Source organism: Fringilla coelebs (assembly GCF_963513975.1).
Source record: "Fringilla coelebs genome assembly, chromosome: 2".
NCBI lineage: Eukaryota > Metazoa > Chordata > Aves > Passeriformes > Fringillidae > Fringilla > Fringilla coelebs.
This window is the reverse complement of record NC_140029.1, coordinates 95,475,515-95,497,806: the sequence shown is the minus strand read 5'-3', so window position 1 is coordinate 95,497,806 and position 22,292 is coordinate 95,475,515. Positions and strand designations below refer to the sequence as shown.

Sequence of the window (22,292 nt, the reverse complement as noted above, 5' to 3'; positions counted from 1 at the left end):
ACCTTGTGATAGGGAGGGCAGCCTGCCCCATAAGGCCTTGTGACCATTTGTCTGCCCTTCTCACATTTAGAAGGGCAAGTGTTGCTTGACCCTTTGTGACTTAAGTTTCTAAAGAAAGCATGTGGTTTTGAGTGAACTTGTTGCTTTATCCAGTTTTGTTTTCATCTGGGGAAAAAAGAAATCAGGAAAATGGCAGAAGTCAAAATACAGAGCATGCTCTGGCCAGCTTAGAGCTGTAGCTCCCCCCTATTCCGGTGCTACTTCTGTGATGGCAATACCCAGTGCAAGTGCCCTGTTGTGTGCATCTATATGTGATGTGCACACACAACATGGATTATAAAAAGAAATGTGATTGATCAGGCATACCTTTGACATCAGAAGTGACCAATATTCCATTATAAAGGCTGACATGATGTCTTCACTTAATCTTTCTGCTGTATCTTTAATGTTTAGAAATCTAACCCAAATGACTAGAAACCATGACTATGCATGGTTGAAACCATGGCTATGCAAGCAGTTCCTGACACTGGTTGCAGCAGTTTAGAGTGGTGCTACAGCTCCAATGCCCAAAGACATCAATGAGAAGGGAGGAAAAAAAAACATTTCTGAAAGTGTGGCAGAAATAGAGATGGTTTAGCAGATTAAATTAATCTCAAATACCTTTATAAACATTTAATCCAGATCACTTTTATAGGCAAGGGTATGAGCAGAAAAGGTAAAAGAATATTTCAAATTTAGAGTAACAGTTTAATTAAAAGCATTATTATAGAGAGCTAGTTACAACTCATGGAAAATATACTTGAATGAGGTTTCTTTTTCTGATGAAAATAATGCTTTTCAGATTTCTATTTCAGTCAGTGCTAACCCTGCTTGGTGTGTCCACTTAGCTCTCATTAAATTGGATTTAACAGTGAGGTGGGCAGGACCTAAAAGAACAGGGACCCCTACTGAAAGAATAAATAGCCTTGCAGTAAGCTTTGTAGTTAAGAACATTACATTGTATTGTATTGTATTGTATTGGAACAACTTCTGCCATAGCCATAAGTCTTGTTTTCATTCATAAAGTCAGCTAATTACAATGGTAATGTCGAAGGGATGCTGTCTTTTTAAACATGGTGTTTCAAAAAGATTTTATTAGTGTTGTTGTTATTATTAAAGAGCATGCCCCATGCTTCTTTCTTAAATTTTTCTTTTCTGGGAGAGACCCAAAATGTGATTTTATTTTTGTTTCTCTTCATAAGCATAATGAAATCTCACTTTCCAATAAATATACTTTTTTTTTCCCTCCTTAGAAAAAGTAGTAAAAAGCACATTGTCGGACAATTGGTTTCCTACCCTACTCTAGTGCCCGTGTGGAATTCTTTTGTTTGGTTTTAATACAAACAGCACCTGCTGATGGCCTTTGTTTATAAAGGTTTAAAAGTATAAAGGAGTCTTCATTGTTCAAAGCTTCAATGATACTGGTTTGAATTGCTTCACTGTAAAGGCTTCTGCACTTTTTGAGAAGGCAAATAACCAAAGTCCCTTGATTGAACAGCAGAAGAATGAGGCATGGATATCTAGGTGGCCTGGGAAGATTTTCTGCAACTGGCCACCTATTGCTTGGATAGCTATTGGAAGACAGACACGGGGGCAGCCAGAGGCTAAGTCACTCTGTTCAGTATGGATATCCATGGTGGTAACTTCCATGGTGACGATAGTCATCTTGGTAGCCTTCCTGGTAGCCCTGGTGGTAGCTGTGGTAGCCATACCCACCATACTCATCATCAGGACACTGCATGCCCAGCGACTGCTGGATTGTCATTTCCTGGCGCCGGAGCTGCATGGAATCAATCAGGTCATACACAATCGCCATAGACCACATGGGAGAAGGATACCAGGATTTGACATTGCCATCTTTCCCCACTAGAAGCATGGAGAAATATTCAGGGCTAATTTGAAAATAATTCCGAATGTCTTTCACTAAATTAGCCGGGATGTCTTCTCGGTCTACAGTTGAGCTTCCTAGAAAGTGATCACATAAAATCAGCATTAATGTTTTGTTCAGGAGATGATGATGGTTTCTAGGTAAAAAAATTAGCAACAGGAGATAGGATACAGCCCAAGAGTTGGCAATAGAAGGTTCTTGTCGTTTGCAAGTTCAGATCCATTTCCTGGATCTGAAATGACATTACTCTACTGTGAACTAAGGATGTATTTTTAACAGCTTTTTTAAGTTTAGTAAACTTGTCCTTATTCTCTAGCCTGAAGCTACTGTAGTGTGGTACATCTTTTTGTCACCCACAATCCATCAATTTCTTTGATGTCTTTTCAGCTTGGGTCACCAGTTTATGTATTGCAGAAGGCATATGTGGTAACAGTGAAAGAAATTAACTGAAGTGTGATAGAAGAATTGCAGGATATAGAGCCTATAGAGCCTCACTCTTGAACTGTCATGATATGTGCAGTATGGGATGTGGTAGATGTCATTTTCTCTTCAGTGTATATGTTCTAGGGTAAATCTGGTGAACTCCAGGCTTTTAAGTGTGAAGTCTGTGTTGGGTAAATTAGTAGAAAGTAAGACAGTAAATAAACTAAGATCAATGGGCACATATATACATAGTTGCTTGGCAACAGGGCTCTTAACACGGTGGCACCCTACCTTAGAGACTTGAGGCTCTCTGAAAGAGGTCAGCAAGCAGGTGGTTAAGGGTGGCTTGGCTGATAAAGGCTATGTGAATTTTCAGAAGGCTTCAAAAGGTCCTGTGATAGTATGGTCGAAGCAGAAGCAAGGTAGGAGCGAATGTAAATAAGAGGAATCAAACAAAAGTATAGGGCCCAAAAAAAAGGTACCTCTCTAGAAGCTCTCACAGTAGAACATGTGCTAGAAGTCAACAGCAATTCAAGGGGAGATTAGACAAAGATCTGTTGATCTTAACAAATAGGAACTATAAACAAAGTCATGAAGCCTCCAGTGAAAAATCAGTGGAGGCTGGAAGAGTATTGATGGAAGAAGTCTGACATCAGCTTCCTCTGTTTATTTTTTCCTCATACATGGACTTAATGTTCCTGTGCTGTTGAAGGACTAGAATGCTTTCATGCACAGAATAAATAAGCTGTTTTCCATCTTTGTTCCTCCACTGATGGAGGCAGATGTTTGGATTAGGTAGCAGAGGAACCCACAGCATTTGACAATGATTAAGGACTCTCTTAAGGATCTACCTGGAAGAGTATGCTGGGATGCAAGTGGAATACTGAAGAGAGCTTATAAGGAAGATGGAGAAAGGCTTTTTACCGGGGCCCAGAGGGAGAACACAGAAACAGGGTAAATTTAGATTAGATATAAGGAAGAAGTTTTTTAGGATACAGGTGGTGTGACCCAGGAGCAGGTTGCCCATATGGATGCTCTGTCTCCGGAAGTGTTCAAGGATAGGTTGGATGGGTTTTCGAGGAACCTGATGAAGTGAAAGATGTCTCCGCCCATGGCAGGGAGTTGGAACTAGATCATCTTTAAGAGGTCCTATTTACTCCAAGCCATTCTATGAATATAAGTGAGGGGTCCATAGAGGAGAATCTGCTGAGTGTGTGTTCTATTAGCCCTGCAAATGCTTGAGCATGTAAAAAGGCACAGACATTCCTGTCTTTAACAGCAAGGCTGGCAGAAGAGTGTCCTGGGGACTGATTTCACAGGAAATCAAAATGTCAGGGGGAGTTCAGATATTTGTGCTTTTCTTTCCTGAAGAACCTATAAAATATTTAGTGCAGAAGCACCAAGAAAGATTTTGTTTATTTTTTTGTGCCACCTTATTTCTTAAAAGAAACAAAACAGGAAAACAGTCATAATCATTCCTCTAAAGAAATTACAGCAAAGAAGTACTCGTTACTGTATAATGCCCTTCATGGGTAGTACTGAAGAAACTGGAAACAGTCACTTACCATTAATTGGATACAACTCTAAGACACCTCCAATGTCTTCTCCAACTCCCAGCAATTTGAGGATAGTTATGTGGCGCAGACCTGTGGAGAAAATAAAGAAGATTTTGGGTCAGACCAGATTTCAGTTTAATCAGTCAGGTCTGTGCTTGTTACATTAGGGCCCAGTCTCAGGCAGCCCTCCAGGAGAATTACTGATTTCTATGGAGTCCCTGCCAGTCAAGTAATCTGTCCCAAACACAAGGATAAGCTGATGTGTTGACAAAATGTGATATCAGTTGCATACAGCTGTTCCAAGGACAGCAGCATGGTGATGTGATTCTGTAACATAGGGATACAAGCATCAGAATTGCTACTAAATTGGAGAGGCCATTCTCCAACTCCAGGGTCTTCCTACACTTGTTTTCTTGACTAGTAAAGCTTTTACTTATGATACACACAGCAAAAAATTATTTAGAGGCAACATAACCTGTGCCAATTAAACTCTGAATGACTGCAGGGAATAGCTTCTTCCATTTGTTCTGCGCAGAGGCTTGGAGTGTTGCCTCTGGTTTGAAGAAAGACCTTAGGGACAGCAGGAACTGTTCATGTAACATGAATCAGTACAGTCTACAAAATCTTTGATGTAACTGCTTTTATTACTTGGAGGTAAGATGCTTGGAAACATACCACTTAGTTAAAAGTGCTTAGTTGATAAGTGCTTTAGAAACTCGCTGGATTATGTTCAAGCTACCAAAGGGTGGGGATACTCAACTGTTTTGACTATGTTTTATTCTTCAGAAAGCATTTTGCAGTGGCCCATGTTGAAGTTTACTTTGGTACTTTCCAAATGAGGTGATGCTGATGTTCTGAACGTAGGCCAGGTGATTATGAATTAACAATCAGACTGTGTAGATCTTCTTTCTGGTGCAAGTGAAATGCATTAAAATAGCAGCTGTTGAAAGGGACCTGTTTCATTCTGTTGAAGGAGTTGAGTCTAGACCCTGCATGGTGTGTGCATTGCTAGGAACTTAAGGAGTAAGTCTCTCTGCACTATATGACATGAAGACAGAAGAGTGCCTCTGGGTCTTGCCCTTAGTTGTCTCCTGGAGGAGCCCTTCTCTCTCCACTGACTATGTAGGTGGACCTTCAGTACCTAGTTATGGGTCTGGGAGGGCCTTTATTAGATTGAAATGGATTCCATTAATCTTCTTACAGATTTTGGCAATGAAGTAGTAGGGAAAAGAAAAAACCTTGATGTCCATACGTTTCCCTGATGCCTGGCCCAGTTTTGCAGTTGGATTTTAAAGGATCTGCCCTTACCAGAGCATTTTCCTTGTATTGCTAAGTTGTGCTGTACAAAAAAGCCCCAAAACAACTATTAGTCTCCTGAAGTACAAACCTGAAGAGAAGCTTTGGAGTGCTAGTATTTTCTGGTACATGAGTGTAACATTTCAAAAGTGATTCCAGGGAATGCTTTGTTTAGCTGTCTTAGCCATTAGTGTGCTGTACTACCTGCTTAACACAATCTTCCATTTGGAGCTGGAGGAAGGTTTTCAGTTGTCGGACTCCTCAGACTGTTGAGGTTCAAACTTGAGCAAAGGAATTGTGATGACATTACCAGGAAGGATGCGGTTTGTGGGAGCAAGAATATAATTCCTTCTGACTCACCAAAATTGCAGGCTTGTCCACTGAGAGCAGCAAGCTGCTGGGAATAAGCCCAATCTTCATCACTGGGAGCAGAGATCACCACCAGGCGCCTTCTCCATCGGAACCTGAAAAGAGAGTGTGGCCAGGCATGGTCATGACATGTGACTCAAGTCCTTTCAGCGTTTCTGTTTTCTGTAGGCTGTGATATGTCAAATCTCTCACAACTTCTAAGTAACAGCTGGATGGGAAATCTTCCCAGTTCTGTCCATCACTGGCTGAGGATAAAGTTTTGTTTGAATTTTACAGCTTGTTTTGAACTTTACAGCTCCAAAACTTTCAAAGAAACACCTGCAGTGCTGCTGCTTCACCAAACAAATATTGCAAAGTTTATGATCTTTGCTCAAAGCCCTTCAGTAGTTACAGCAGTACTGAGAAGTGTATATTCAAGAGAGAAGGATTCCTGTGGAATTCCTCGCTAGGCATTTAGCTTTTACATCATTCACCACTGCTGGAATTGCACAGTTATTTTGCAGTCCAAGGGCTGTCTGAGAATTAGGGTGGATCTTCATTTCAGACATAACTCATACTTCTGTGTAAATAATCACTGACCTCTTTTTTCTTTTCTGCACCACATTTGCTCAAAATACCTTCAACATGGCTCTAAATCTGAGCTTGTTTGTGTGTGGTTGTGTCAGCCCATGGCTGTAAAGGGATGCATGGGCAATGTATAGTGCAATAAAGATAGATCTTGGAATCTTTCTTTAATAGGGACTGCACCACCTACCTAAGATTTTGCATAAGGATCTCCTTTCTTTCCTGTCAAGGAAAGGCAGTGCCATAAGGACACTTGAAATTTTAAAAAATTCTAACCTCTAGAGGTTTTTAATACTCTCTCAACAACTTGTTTTTTAAATATAGGTACTTCTTCACTTAACCTAAATAAATCAGATTTATAGGAATTTGCAAAGCTGCAGGGATATTTTTACAGCAGGAAATGATCTTTTAAATGGATGCAGATGTTACTCTGTTATAATAATAGCCTGCTTTTCTGCTGTACCATGTGAAGATCTCAAAATAAAGGCTAATGCAAAGGGTCAATTCTGCTTCACTTAAGAGAAGCTGAAGATAAGGTGGGACTTGCTCAAAGTCAGAGAAGAAGTTGTTAGAAGAGCAGAGCATGCTGATGTCTTTGCTTGTTGAGCAATACCGAAGTTTTTTTACATTATAAAAGTAAATAGTTGAAAAGAAAACCTCCTCAATTTTCATCTTTCTCAGAAGGAACAGCAAAGAAACATTAATGTGCATGTACAGTTAAGTGAATAGGAATGAGAAGCATTAAGGATCACATATGTGATGTGAAGAAAAGGAGGGAAATTTTGTGTCACTATTCTGCAAATGGGGAACAAAATAATCTTTGTGCTATTTTGTATAGAAAAGCCCCTGGTTACCTATGAACAATGAGTGAGAGTGTGGCCATTGAATCATATTTTGCCTAGGGAAAAACTGCAAGTCACTTTAAGATACTTTTATATTTCTTTCTGGTTTCTTGCTGGTTTTTTTTTTAATATCTCCTTTGGAGTTACATGGAACTGAAAAGCGTTGAAAGCTATTCAGGCTGTTTATTCCCCTGCCCCAGGAGCACTTGTTGTGCTCATCTGGGACTATATCTTAGAAATTAATTCAATTGGTTCTTCACAGCTGTTAGTTCACCAAAAAATGTACAGATTTCTGTTTGATTTCTGACATCAGAAGCCACGGACCAATACTCCTGACAAATCTGCTAGACTCTTCCCTTTGTGGATCCTTTCTTCCTCCTTTGCCTGTTTTGCATCCTGTTCTGATGTGTGAGCCCTGAGAGCAGCACAGCCAATGTCTAGATCTAAGAGGGAGACTTGCCCCCAAACTTAAGGTTTTCCTCCTTCTACATGTGGCTTTTAAGCATTACTCAAGCTGGCTCTGGCTCTCATGGTCTCCTTTCACACCAGGGAGGTTTGTTGAGAACAATATTTGCATTATTATCAGTGAGCTCTGCAAGGAGTAACACCAGGGAGATGATGCCAGGGCTCTTGTTCAGCTGGGAACATGATACTGGACAAAGCTGGAATTATTTTACTGGGAATCCAACCAGTTAATGTGGCTAGAGAAGTCCACCCAATATTTAAAGCCTGATGCTTGTTTCACAAACAACAAATGCATTCTGTGCAGCAGCAGTTCTGTTTATAGATGCAACATTCTGCCTTTTTCGTGCTCAGTTTTCTAATCTGTGTTTATTACTAGGGCTGTTTCCAAGCAAAGAAGGATTTGGGGCCTGTCCCTTTCCAGTATACAAGATCTTTCTTGTGCTGATCAGCTGTTTCCAAACTGTGGTTCTTCTTGGTGGTCTCAAGGATGAATCACTGGGACCTAAACAGGAGGTGGTGAAGTGGGTGGGGTGGATCTTGTTAAAGGTTCTCTTTCTGTTGAAGTGGCCATTGAATTTTAAAATGTTTATGAACCAACAACCTATTAATTTACTTTTTGCTCCTTTCGTCCTTGTCATAATCCGTCATGCTGCCTCACTAATTTTTAAAGCCTATTTTAAAGCTTATTTTTAAATTAATTGTATTCCCATGGAGTCTCATAGTAGGTGAGGAGGATGCAGTTGTAACAGGTAAGGTCTGGAATGATGGGGTAGCCCTAATTTCACATCAGTTATCCTGTGATAATTGAGAGAGGGCTGTAACTGCACAGCTCTTCTGTGGGTCTGAATGGCCATAGTCCAGATAAATTTATTGCCTGGAATTTAGGTCTCAGGGTAAGGTAATAATACAGCATGTAGAGATTGCATAAACAAAATTGTCTTTCTGTAGAAGGTCTCTGACATTTTGCAAAAGACATCTGCAAGACCTTTAATAATATGCATGACTAATACTGGCAAAGACAAACTGTTATCTCAAGCAGGATGAGAAGGAAGTTAGAGAGGATTAATTACTGATTTGAACTACATGGGAGGGATTAGAATGGGATTAATGAGATTGGGATGGCTGATGATCAAAACACATAAACACTGTGCTTCATACATTCAAAACATTGAGCTAACATCTGTGAATTAATCCTTATTTGCTCTTCCAATACAAATCAGTTTTATTATCTCCATGTCATGATGGGGAAACTGAGGCCCTGAAAATCAGTGTCCAAGGAAGATGTAGTTTGTCAGGAAGCATTCTTCCTGTCTTTCAACATTCTATACAAGACTACATTCAGCTCTGGCTGCATCTCTGTAACATTGTAAATACTGAGAAATCTATATTTAAAAATCCCAGAAATAGTTACAGGGGTATTTTTTTTTTCTGGTAATAATAAATAGTAGATAATTAGTAGAACTAACAGCAAATAAGAACAGAAGGTGATACCTGGATAAGAAGCTCTCAAGGGATTGCTTCTTATCTTCTTTGCAGACAATGCCCTCTTTTTTCTGTCTTTCCATGTCTTTAATTCGTGACTGGAAGGTGTCAATCAAATCAAACACAGACTTCATTGCTATGGGTACTTCATAGTATTGCTGTTAAGAAAAAAATCAAGACAGGTGGATATGAAGATGCTCACATTAGCAGCCTTTCTGCATGTATCACAGCACTGTAGGATATTGGGAGGTCCAAGCATTCTAATTTGCACACAGGCAACAAGGCCTAAAACAGATCAGAAACTATGGAAAACAGAATTGTTTTTGCAGTCAGACTGCCCTTTGGAAGTATTATACTTTCAGTATTTGCCCAAAGTGATAAAGCCAGGACATTGCAGTTATTATATTCTTTTGTAAGGCCATTCAACTAGAGGATTGTCCTTATGTAATGTGCTGTCATCCTGCTGAGCAACCAAACTCTGTGTTTTAGAATGCCTGGTACTACATTAAAACCCTGTCAGGTGTGGGGAGGTTCTGTTCCTCATCATTCCAGCAAAAAAACACTATTCCTGGGATACCCTAAGTGCAGAAAATGAAGATAGCTACCTAAGTTCTGAAAATTTCACTTACTGTTTGTTCTTTTGCTTGTCCTTCAGCAATAACCAGGTCCTACATCAGTATCTTATGTGCCTCACATGGAAAATTCACACAAGTGAAGTGTAATTTCCTAAATTTTTCAATTTTTTTTTTCATATGTTTCCAATGCACTTTCTTTCAAGAGAGCTGAGTTCAAAGAGTTGAAACCCTCACCTTGACCTTCATGTCAGTGTCTGTCAGTACCATGAAGAAATCATTGTAGGTCATCCCATACTCTTTCCTCAACTCACTGATGAGCTGCTGGTCCACAAGATCTTCATCTTCTATCACTTTCATGGGCTTTTCATTATCTTAATGTGAGGCAAAGGAGAAATAAAAACAGTCATGGAATTACACAGCACTCTGCCTTTAATTTTGCCTCAAAAGAAAAGGGAGAATTCATTTCTCAGAAGCTCTCTTCCTCCTGCATATTCAATGTATTACAAACCATGTATGTGAACTTTTCATTCAAATGACTTTTAACTGTCTCGTTTTCCATCCCAATCCTAGGACTTGTGCACTTCAGTATTTACCATTTGTACATTCTTTTGAGAAATCTTGCTTTTTCCTGGAAAGATCTTTGAGATTTTTTCAATATGCTCATACATGTATATGCATGTACTAATCATTTCACAAGCTCCTGAAATGTAGCCAGCCACTTCTGAAATTGAAAATGGAAATGTTGACAGTGTGCACCATGTGCAGATGAAACCACATAGGTGAGTTCGGTCAGTAAAATATAGCTAGAACAGCTTGAGGTAGGCCAGGACAGTAGAGTTAACCTTACCAGTCTTAAAGATTTACATGTAGTGACTATAAGAAACCAGAAACTGTTCAACACATCTTGAATGCTGCGGTGCTGGCAGCATACCACTCTAGATACCCCACTTTGGCACTCCTTCCTCCTTCTGCTTGCTGATTCTAGCAGCCTGACAGGCAAAAAGTTAGTTTTGACTATGACTTGTACCTACTCAGTGGTCCACTTTAAGAAAAAATTCTGAAACAATGAGAAAAAGACTTCTGAAGACAGAGATTTGAAGACAACCCTGTGGAGCTACTGAGGTTGCTTACATCCTGTGCAACCAGGGTGCATTGCAGTCAAGTCCTGAAAGTCTCCGTGTCATCAGCACAGCCTCAGCTGTAGCATCCAGCAGGGCTCTATACAACTGCAACAGTGCTGAAACAATCCTCCATATGCAATTGTAGGTCTGGAAAGCTAACGACAGGCTAAACCACACACCAGGGGAAACGTTACCTGGGCACCAAGAGCTTGCAAACTTGTTTATGCCCTGTGACACCACTATGAATGTTATATTCATCTCCTCGCTTAGAAATCTCAGCCATGGCTTAAGTGACCTGCCTGAAGTCAGAGATGCAGCAGGTCATCAAGAGATGGAATCCAGAGGTACAACTTTTCAGTCCCTTGCTCCATAATTATTTGTCAGCAAATAGAGGTGTGATTAATTGATCCACAGCAACAAGAAAGATTTTAGTCATGATACGGCAAAGCATTTAAAATAGTTTTCTAAACATACATGATCTGATTCACATTTTGCAGTAGATCCATCCTGAGTATAGACTGAATGAAACTTCTAAATTAAAATTTTGGGAAAATGGCTGAATAAGAATCTGATCTTTAGGTTTCACACCTTGAACCCACTGCTTACAAAAAAAAGCCAAGCCAGAAAATATTAAAATTTGGTTATAGTTATCATGCTATATATCTAATTTATGTGAGTTTTCATTGTTATGTGTACCTCAGTTCGAAGTTTTATGAAGAATTAACAAGCAATGCTATTAGCTTTTGATTGGATGGATTGCAAGCTGTGCTAATTGGTTATCCGCTTCATAAATATATCTAAATGTGCTTGATGAGTGAGATTTATGTATTACTAATGGCAAGCATGACCATTAAAACATAGACTAAAAGTTTATGTTTAAAAGCAAAGACTATCTCATTGGCCTAGATGGAGATAGAAAAATACAAAAGTTGTTATTGTGAAATGTGATGGAAAACAGCTAAGTTACAGGAGTAACTTAGACCAACTGACCAATGGCACCTCTCTGCTTTAAACTCTAGGTATCAATATGAAGTTTATTAGCACTTTAGAATTTTCTTTTTAGGAGATTTTCTTTCAAAACTTACAATGAGAAGAAGAATATTAAATTACAGAGTGATACACAAAATTCTGTATCAAGGAAAAAAAAATGCTACAAAGGCTGACCTGCCTTTCAATCTTGGAAATTATTTCTGTGGAGAAAAAGGAGGTTAATCTAGTTGCCTTTTTCCTTCCAAGTCACTGCTTGTCCCTCACCCCCTCCTCATAAAGGACATCTGGGATCTGCATGAGGATCTACCAGAGCTGAGACTACGCTGCTACCTGCAAAGTCCTTACTCTCTTTGCTTTTTCTCTGAAAAAATGGAGAAACATTTCTCCATACATCTTTGGCAGTCAGACAGGTTGGGAAGATGATTTATCTCTGGAAATAATTCCATTGAAGTTGCAAAGAAGGTCAGCAGTTGTTTTAGCAGTGCAGTGGCCTAATAGATTAGATGCTTGCTTTGATTGTAGGATGGATAGCCAGGGACTGATGTTTAGTTGATTAAAACCCTGTTTCTCATGGGGAAAAGAAACCGCATTTGGTAACTTGGTCTGAAAAGAGGACCTCTGCAGTGATACTCAGCTTTTGTGTCATTCCAGTGGGAAAGTGGAAAATATTCTCTGGTATCACTGTGAGCTAATCTTGACCAGCGTCACTGAGCTCTTTCATTTACCACTTCTAAATGTGTTTGAAATTTCAAGTGAAAAGTCTTTTCTGTTGACTTTTCTGTGTTGTCTTTTGTATTTCAGTCCCAAGATGCAGCACTCCTGGTAGACCTCATCATGCTAGGTGCTCAAGATTCTCACTACAGAAACATACTGTGTACAAAATGTTTCTTAGGAGCTTTTTCTGCCTCTGATGCTCACAGAGAATGAGCCTTGAAGAGGCCATAAAACAGAGGGGTGGAGGAGAAAGGGAGGTAGAACAGAAAGATATTTGTATTATTTATTTGTATTACATGTATTGCTATAAAGCTCAGGATTTGGTGTTTTGGACAAAATTGTAAGGTGAACTTCATGTAAGGGTTAACCTATACCCTTCTAAATCTCCTGGTTTTCTTCAACAATTTAATTCCTCATATGAGAACTCAGCTGTTATATACACTTATGTGGTTTGGGGAAAGTTTGGATGTAGGCTAAGTTCGGAACAGGCTGAAAGAGTATGGTCTATGTCAGAGTGAAATCTGAATATTAGCCAGACTAGAGCTAAATATAATCCTAAACAGTCCACTGACGGGCAGATGGATCTAGGTACACAAAACATGACCTTGAGTAACCTTGGCCTGATGTGGAAAATCCTGTACTGCTCCAGATTTGTCAAGGAGGTGCACAAATGGACAGTTTGGCAGGATTTGTGACTCACTGTCACTCAGTAACACAAGGCTAGATGCTGTCCCTCTGAGAGTAGCAGAGCACAGCTGGAAGCCAGACATCAGACATAAGTCTGTGATCTTCTGGCCATTTTTGTGCCAGACCTGAAGCACCCTGCAGCTGGTCAGGTCCAGAGCTTTCTGTTCCATCACACATCTTTTCCCAAGGTTTGGTAAAACCAGATGAACTTTGAGGGGAAAGATGTGGTGGACTTGTAAGCAAAATTAGAAGCTTTCATTCTATTTGCAGCATAGAATTGTAGAATATTTGTATTTCTTTGGCTTCATCCAGGAAAGCACTCACAGTGGTGTTAACCTTTCGATTCAGACAGAAATGAGATAATTCAATTATTCAAGAGATACCTAAGCTTAAGTGCTTTGCTGGACTGCAACCTGAAGTCTTTGTCAGCCACTATTGTTACAAAAGGACAGGTTTTCACTGGTTTGATGGGTACTTCCCCAGGACATGAACACTGACAGCAGTTGTTTCAAAGCTACTTAAGAGAGTCACCCAGTGTCACCTGTCTACATGGAAAATCTGATTGTGAAGAAGGTGGCACTAAATATGTCTAGATGAACTACTTTTCAGGTCCTGCATAATCTTAGATTTTGACCCTGGGGATCCAAAGCGGGGTGATTTTTCCTGTTGCTGTCTGTATTGTGCCCAGGACATGGAAAGAAAGTATTAAAAGAAAAAAACCTAGCTGGAAGTGGTCAATTTTCATGCTGCTGTTGTTCATGGTGCCAAAAATTGTGATGACTGAGATCTTCCTGGTTGCCATCTTGCAGAAGCTCTCCAGGTACTCGTCTCGCTGCTGTACATACATGGTGTTGTCCGCCTTGGGGGTTGTGATCAGCTGGTTGGTGGCAGAGACAAAAGTTTATTTAGTATAAGAAATGAAGCAGGTGATTATTTTGCAGAGGGAGAACTAGTGGCTGTCTGCAAAGTGGGCTCTCTTTCCCATGAAGCTGTTATTTATTTCTGTTTGGAGAGTACCTTCATGCCCAAAGACATTCAGCCAGCTACAGGAAAGCCTTCGGAAGCAGGTACAGCAGGTTGCACCAGCTCCTCTGGTGCTTCTACCACAATGCTGGTAGAAGAAATAACACAATATTTTACAGAAAGCCACATATTCTCCTTTTACCCTTGCCCTGCCAGGCCCACCAGGTCTTGCTCACAGCCTTCAGTGGTGCTCTGACTCAGTCACAGGGCAGGGCTGTGAGTGAGTCAGAGCACCACTGAGGGCTGCTCTGCCCTCATCCCACGGTCCAGGCAGGGCTCCCCTGCCTGTTGTGACTGCCAAGGGGTGAGTACAATTAGGGCTACATAAGTACTTATGTAATTGATGGCTATCTAGGAAGACCTCGAGGACTTGCTAAGGTGACTGTGACTTCATCTGAAAATAACTGATTTTGCTTTTCTTTGTTTTAAGCTACTTTGATGTCTAATGGGACTCATACTTGCACAAAGGCACAGCTGTGGGCAAAAAGGAAGACCAACAATTACAACAACAGAAGTATAAAAAGCTCTACATTCTACAGTACTTACTTCAAAGCCTTCTAAGGATTGCAAAGATTTAATTTTTAAAAAATTTAGGGCATATGACTCAGATCCTTCATCAGTGACTGAGATGAAAATATTCCAGGGAAGGGGTGTGCATAACAACATTCAGTGATCCTATGCAGCAGTTTCCAGCAGAAGATTCCCAGGAATACTGCAACTCTAGCAATGTAATCATTCTAACTGGCAGCAGTGAACTGCAATTAAGCACCTGCAACTGATCCCCCAAATACAAAGGGAGCTGGAATATAGACTCAAGTTTTATGATTTAAGGTCACAATCACCAAAATCCTTCAATTACAAATTTATACTTTAACCTGTAACAGGAGTAATAATTTTCTGGCTGCCTTCTGAAGTTTGTGGGGCCTGAAGGCTAATTTTTTTCTGTACACTCTTTATAAATCCAGTTCATCAATGTAAAAACATTTCTAGGCTTATAAAATCTGCCCCTCAATTATGAAAAGGCCCCTGGCATGACTACAGCTTTGGGACATGAAGGTGAATGACAGTGACAGACAGAAAGAGGATTTTGTTTCAGGGCTACAGCATGTAACACATTGCTTTTAAAATTAATATTAAAAAGCTTCAAATTAAAAAAAGGGTTATGAGAAGGGCTTGAGGACTGAGATGAAAAACAGACCACCGGTTTGTATTGTCTCCTCCTGCTTTTGAAGGTGATAAGCTGGAATGCAGAGTCAAGCCTGAATCTGATCTGCTTCATCAAACCTTGTAGAACAAAGCAAGTTTCCAACCAAAGTTTTATTCCTGGTCTGTTTTAACCAAGGCTGTATGTGCACTGTCTCTATTAGTGTTTGCATCACAGAATCACAGGATGGTTTGGGTGAGAAATGACCTTCAAGATAATCTTGTTCCAACCCTTCTGCCAGGGGAAGGGACACCTTCCACTAGACCAGGTTGCTCAAAGCCCCATCCAGCCTGGACTTGGACACTTATAGGGATAGATCATCCACAACTATCACTCTCCCTCTTTTTTCTAAGCTCTATTTAGGTACTGGAAGGCTCCTATAAGGTCTCCCTGGAGCTTTTTCTTCTCTAAGGTGAACAACCCCAACTCTTTCCCCCTGTTTCCAAAGGAGAGGTGCTCCAGTCCTCTGGTTGTCTTCCTGTTTCTCATTTGCATGCATGCATATGTGTGTGTGTATGTGTGTGTGTATGTGTATATGTGCATGTGGGTATATATGGAGTGTTACAAATTGTCAGGTGGCATTTTGTCACCACAGAGAAATAAACAAAAACCCCAAATTTACAAGGTCAAAATTTCTAAACATTTGTAAGATTGCAACAAGACACCCACTATAGAGAGGTGAGGCTGTTGGACTCAAAACCCCTACAGTTTTTTTCAATTTCTGCACCTGGGACCTATATTTGTCATTAATTGAACTTAACCCAGAATAGACTTTAAAATTCCAGATGTTTGAAATTCACACTGAAATCTGAAATTTTTAATGATGTAGAGCTTAAAACCCCGTGTCCTTCTTAAAAGATATTTGGAAAAGGACTGAAACAATGTCCTTGGAAGCCAGTCGGAAAGACAAAAGTACAGCAAAGCAATGGGGATCAACTTGGATAGAGCTGCTTCTGCAGCAATGTGGGCTAATTCTCTAGAGAGGGAGTTTAAAGACTCACGAATGGCAGAGTTAATTGTAAGGATTGTTTCCCTAAGGGAACTGAAGAGTTTGATTGGAAGGAATGCAAACAGGCACATATGGGGATTCAAAGAAACTTGAGAAGTTCTTTATTTTCCACATGGCAATGAGAAAATAGAGTTCAGCCACTGTTTTTACTAATAACCAAACCTATTCTTCAGGGAGCTTCAGAGTTAGCAGGCTGAGGATGTTATTAGATTCTGGAAAAGTGAGGTGCAGCATGGTATAATCATTTGTCTTCAGTGAGTTCTGGTCTGATAACCTGAGATTGTGCAACTCTTTTCTCAGAGATCCAGCTGTGAGGTGGTCCAGTATTAGAAGGTTCAAATTTCAGACAGTCCTTTAAGTTGCCAGGACTGTGTTGGTGTTATGAATTAGCAGCCTGACATCTGTGAGCTTTACTTTTGCCTCTTTTATTTTCAAGTTTGTTTCTATTTGTCCTGATGCTACCTATATTCTTGAAAACCACAACATTGAGACCAAGTTTCAAGGATCCCAACTTCTATACAGTTTCTCTCTCTGAGCTTTTGTTTTAGCTAAATATTAGTTAACAAGTAACTAATAAGCATTATTTGCAAAATTCAGTCAAGTTCAATTTTTTCAAATATATGGCTTTTTTCAACTTCTAGTGCTAGCTCTGCACATTCCCTACACCTTGAAGAATGGGGATTGGGAGAATAAAGTTGCCTTGTTTTCAGGCCCATGAATCATCAGCAGAAGGACTCATTACATTCCAAGGGTTGAAATCTTAACTTGGCATCTTAGCTTGGCACCTTAGCTATTTGTACTGGAATACGGAGCATGAAAGTCAAAGGCGTTTGTGACAATGACTGTTGGACAATAACTGTGAAACAGACCAGCTTGCAGCAGGATAACTGCAAGAAACCAGCTCCCACAATAATATTTTTAAAGAAATGTTTTCCAAAGTGTACCCTTCAGGATATGTGTCATCTGCCAGAAAAAACATTTGTACTACAACTAAAACTGTTTCCTGTCCCAGGTGAAGTGGTTTTTATAAGTAGTTGGAAAAACATACAGTGCTATAAAACTGGGGACAAGTAACTCCAGACCATGCTGAAGTTCTCAGGCTTGAAAACTTACTGGAATGTTACAGTTTAATACAAACAGCAGGAGAAAAACCCAAACCAAAATAAAGTTTGCACAGGATCTCTGAAGATGTCTAGGAGATCTGAATGCCAAATTCCCATCAGATCTTAATCCCAAATTCCTCATCCCCTCAGGGCACCTGATCACAAACCTTTGGGCATATCCTCAGTCAGATGTGCACTAGTATTGCCAAGCCACCTGGCTTGCTTCCAGCTTTAGGACACCAGCACCAATATGAAGCAGGTGTGCCAGCTAGAAGGACAAGCAGAGCGCTGAAACGTGGTAACTTTGGCAAGTACCCCAAGGTGATGAATGGATGTAATCCACACTGGAACCTCACTTTATTGATCTTAATGATACAGATCCTGACACCTACATATCCACCGGAAGCAAGATAATCTGATGGCTATATGGTGGCTCATGGAAGTGGTTGGGAACAGATTTTATCCTAATCTCTGGGTGACTGATTCTTATACTGCATGTAAGATTTCCAATATAAGGCTTTTGAAAACGATCATTTAGGTCTACAAATTTTGCCTCTTAAGACAAAAGCACCAGAAAAGAGCAATAGAAACCCACTGTATAATAGTTCCACATACTTCTACTACGAGGGAGATAAGACTTTGTTTAGGTAACAAAATTCAGATTAATGAATTACTTACAATGAGTCTCCTCTTGCCTTCAAAATATTCCAGGAGGTTAGTTGCTGATTTCCTGGGAGGCTGTAGGAAAGTCTTCTTGTTGGACTTGGGAAAATCCTCATTCTCAGTCCTGCTTCCTTTCTTCTTCTTACTGCGGTCTTTGTCCTGCTTGCTCTTTTTTTCAGCTTTGACCTTCTTGGACTGCTTCTCACTCTTCTGCTGCTTGTCAGGTCTGTCCTTCTTCTTCTTCTTCTCAGGTTTATCCATTCGGTCATGCTTCTTTGATTCTTTTCCTTTCTTTTGGGGAATATTTCCAGCTGCAAACTGTTCCTCTAAATGGGAACTAGCAGGCTTGCTTGGGTCATATTTATCTTCATACTCATTACTGAGTATCTTTTCTTGGGTCTTCTTTTTTGGTGGTTTAGTCTTAGTTGGTTTGTGTTGCCCAGGTGTGACATTCAGGTCTCTGTGGTTAAAGTCCTTCCTGTCAGTTCTGTTATCTTTAAATCTACCCACGTTTGCCTTTGTATAGTGCACTGAGGGAGGTGTTGGGGCTTCTGTGAAACTCTCATAGCGGGCAGTCTTGTTTGGTTTCCGTGTGGCTGCCAGTTGTTTCTCTTGGTGGCCACGCTGCCGGTCCCTGCGGTTTGTTCTCCACACAGGAGAGTAGAAGTCCTCAGAGGCTGTGACTCGTGGTGTGGTGGCATCAGGGGCTACTGGCAGCCTGTGGTACTCTGTGGTGGAATGTGGCTTCATGGTCCAGGTCCTCTGTGTGCTGGAGAGGGATGTAGTTGCTGTTGTAGACCGGCTGGCTGTTGTCACTGCAAGGGTGGTGGCACGAGTAGTTGTGGTCGTGGGAGGGAGGGTAGTGGTCCTTACTGTAGGCAGAGGAGTAGCCACTGTGGTTGTCATTGGTTTCCTCACTGTTTTGGTCCTTATTGGCTGATTATTGGTCTTCCTTGGATCCTCCTTCCTTGCTGACACCTGGACATGTTCGCTGCCAGGTGTAGGCTGCATGGTGCCTCCATTATTGCCTTCCTCAACCACTTGCCCCTCCACCCCAGCTGCTTTGCATGTCTGGATGAAACCCTTCTGCCTCATCTTCTCAATTTTTCTGATGGGGTTCTGATCAATGACTTCGTACATGGCCTCTAGCCTGACTGGATAAGGATACCTTTCCTCCACTTGCAGGGTTTTCTTCAACAGTACCATGCCAAATTTCCCTTTCTCCAGCTTCAGAAAGCTCATGAGCTTAGGGATGAGGGCAGGATCTAGTGGCTGTTCCAGGATTTTTCCTTCATTGGTTATCCTTCTAACTTTTCCCCCTTCTTCCCCTTCTTCATGGAATAACACAATCTGCTGGATGTGCCTCTCAGCCAATTCACAGTAAACATCATTTTTCAGCAGGCTCATCATGAGCCGGTAGTAGCCCTCAGAGGCATGGGGGGCAGAAATGACCCACACCCGATTTTTCCCTGCAAAGCTGGCCAGGATATTGGGAGAACTTGACCCTGAAGGGAAACGTACCCCTCGTGACTGGGTGGCAGAGGATATCCCTTCATCCTTAATCATCTCAGACTTGGGGTATTTGGCTGCAGCTGTGAGTCTCTGTACCAATCTCATTCTGCTCCCTGTGCCCCTGGCCTGGGAGCGTGCTTCCCCTTGCAGGAGATTGGTGGGTGGCTTTGGAGGTGCTGAAGAACCCCTCTTGGTAACAGGGTGTCGAGGATTTGGGCTTGAATTCTTCAGGGGTGCTCCAGACCTTCTCAGGAGGCTGCTTGAAGCCCTGTAAGCCAGGGGCACTTTCCTAACTCCATGGCTCCCCCTTTCCACTAGCCTCTCTGTCTTCTCAGACCCACACACTAACCATGCTGCCCACAGCAGGGCTAAGCTGAGAGCTGGCCTCCAGTTCATTGTGCAATCTGTGTTGTGGGGGGCGGGGGGAGAAGGAGAAAAATTAGATGTTAACAGTATGATGATATCTTGCACAAGTGATTAAAACTGCAAAGCACAGGCTGGTTATTTAGTGTGATTTATAAGTGCTTGATTACACCTCAGTCCTTGCCCTAGTGGCTTTGTAAGTTTTACAGTTATTTTTGGGAAAAACACAGAATGGATCACTTTATGAAAAAATGAGATCATCCTTCTGTAACATGATACTGTCTATCTAAAACAACACTGTGATCTGCATCCTTCTCTCTCACTCACTCTCCCCGTTTCTCTCACACTCTCACTGTACACACATGCAAAGACACACAGAGGAAGGGTCTTGTACAGAGAGCAGAAAGAGAAGAATTTGACTTGAAACTTACACTCTCAGGGAAGTACCCCTGCCAGAGACGAGTTCTCACGTCTTTTTCCTTTAAAAGGAGACCAATGCCATACAGCTTTACTGTTATTCAGTGATTTATCTTTGTGCAGCCCAACAGGTCGCCGAGCCTGTTGTGTGTCTTTAACTTTCTTCTTCACCTCCTTGACAGGCGGGATGAGGTTAGCGGAAATTTCCTTTGTGATCTCTGCTTCTCCATTTACCTGCAGGTCTGGATTTTTGCTGTACCGGTTACCCACACAGGCAGGGATTTCATTGAAGAAAAGGGAACTTCTGGTTGCTCCAAGTCCCTCTCTTTTAAACTTCCCAAACCTTCTTCCCACTCCTTGCTTCCTCAGTACCGTTTAGCTCCTTTGTTTCCAGAGAGGAAAGCACCAGCACTAATATATTTTCCAGGCTGAAGAAAAACACAGGAATGTGATGCTGGAAAAAAAAAAAAAAAGGACGCTTCCCTTTCCCCTTTTTCCACACTTTGACAAAAGCAAATTGTAAAACACTCGTCTTTTTTTCTTCTTAGCTGGCCGCCGTCCCAGAAATGTCAGGGCAACCCCAGCCCTGCTCCGAACCAGCCTCAGACAACGGTGGCCACTGGAAATGGGGGAAACTTCACTCAGGATTTAACAGCTCAGCAGAACCCGCCTCCTCCCCACTCTGACATAGGGAGGGAGGGAGGAGGAGGAAGGCTCTGGGAGCTGAAACACTGCACAGCATCACAGAGCACTTCAGAGAGGGTGACTCCAGCCTTAACTCTTTCCTTCACGCATCCCAGCTCTCTGGTGTTCTCCGACCTCAGCTTTTTCTTTCCTCCCGCCAAACTGGCACTGTCTGGATAAAAAAGTGTGTTTCTCCATCCGTCTCAATAACAGCTCTGGTGTTACTTGTTTTTTACTGCTTTCCTTTTTTTTTACTGCTTTCTGGGAGTTTCTCAGTGAAATCCAATTTTTCTTCACTTTCCAACCAGTTTCTCTTTCAGGTCGTCCTGAATGTTGGTATATTCTTTCCTCAAACATCATATGGGCATGACTGTTTGTTAATTTGTAGTTTTTAAAGAGACCAGATTGTTTACTATTGTACTAAAATTAGAGTCATATCTATTTCCTATGAATATGCACAAGGAATGAAAAAAAAAAAAGAGAGAAGGTACAAAAATACCTACAGAGACAAGGGTAAAGGCAGGGTCATGTCCTTTGCTCTCCCTTCACGGTGTAAATGACACCATTCTATTGAGTTGACGTAAACTGGCACAGCCTTGCTGGCAACACCTGGTCTTTAGCTGATTCACACTGGCTTCAGTGTGATGACCAGCCTCAGTGTAAAACACCACTTAATTGTAGTTGATGGGTAACACCTAAAAATATCCAAGACCTTAATACTACTTTAACTGTTTTCCAAGATTTTGCTTATTGATAGGGATGCTGTAACATGTCTGTGATAACACACTGGATTTGACCTCAGTTATATTGTCTGAAGGTGAAGGTGCACCTTCTACCTTCCTTGAAATTAATGTTTCAAAGAAAAAACTTTTCCTTTCTTTCCATTTTATTTTCTTAGTTTTGTTTTTTTTGAGTTTTCAAATGCATCACATTAGTAGTGGTTTTGCTAATATGCATTCAGTTTGTTTTGTGGCCAATGATTTGCCCTGGAGAAAGGGGAGAATGCTGAATGTCTGTGCTCATATTAACATGAGGGCAAAAATTCTCAACCTTTCCCAAAATATCACATCCTACATTCACTGGGAGGTAAGGCAACTGTACCTCTCACAAGAATCATAAAACTTGAGTTCTGTGGAGTAAGGGTGGGTAACATTTTCCGCTTAAATTAATGTCAAGCCTGCTGGTTTATTTATCATGACAAGAGAAAAATGTCATTAAAAAATACCTTGTTTCATGATGACATTTTAAACAGACTGTAAATAAAAATGAGCTTTTCATTTCAGTGTTTCATCTAGTTTCATTA

At 41.0% G+C, this 22,292-nt stretch overlaps 1 protein-coding gene across 1 annotated transcript; it reads right to left on the bottom strand.

Moving 5' to 3' along the window:
* Positions 1-702: 702 nt before the first annotated feature.
* CCDC80 (coiled-coil domain containing 80) lies at positions 703-20,805 on the bottom strand. Its single transcript, XM_084226372.1, has 8 exons — positions 20,320-20,805; positions 18,029-19,929; positions 13,732-13,888; positions 9,734-9,870; positions 8,934-9,082; positions 5,563-5,666; positions 3,916-3,996; positions 703-2,004 (listed from the first exon to the last, which is right to left on the bottom strand). Exons 2-8 carry the CDS (start codon positions 19,919-19,921, stop codon positions 1,658-1,660), a joined length of 2,868 nt encoding a protein of 955 aa, XP_084082498.1. The 5' UTR covers positions 19,922-19,929; positions 20,320-20,805; the 3' UTR covers positions 703-1,657.
* Positions 20,806-22,292: the final 1,487 nt, after the last annotated feature.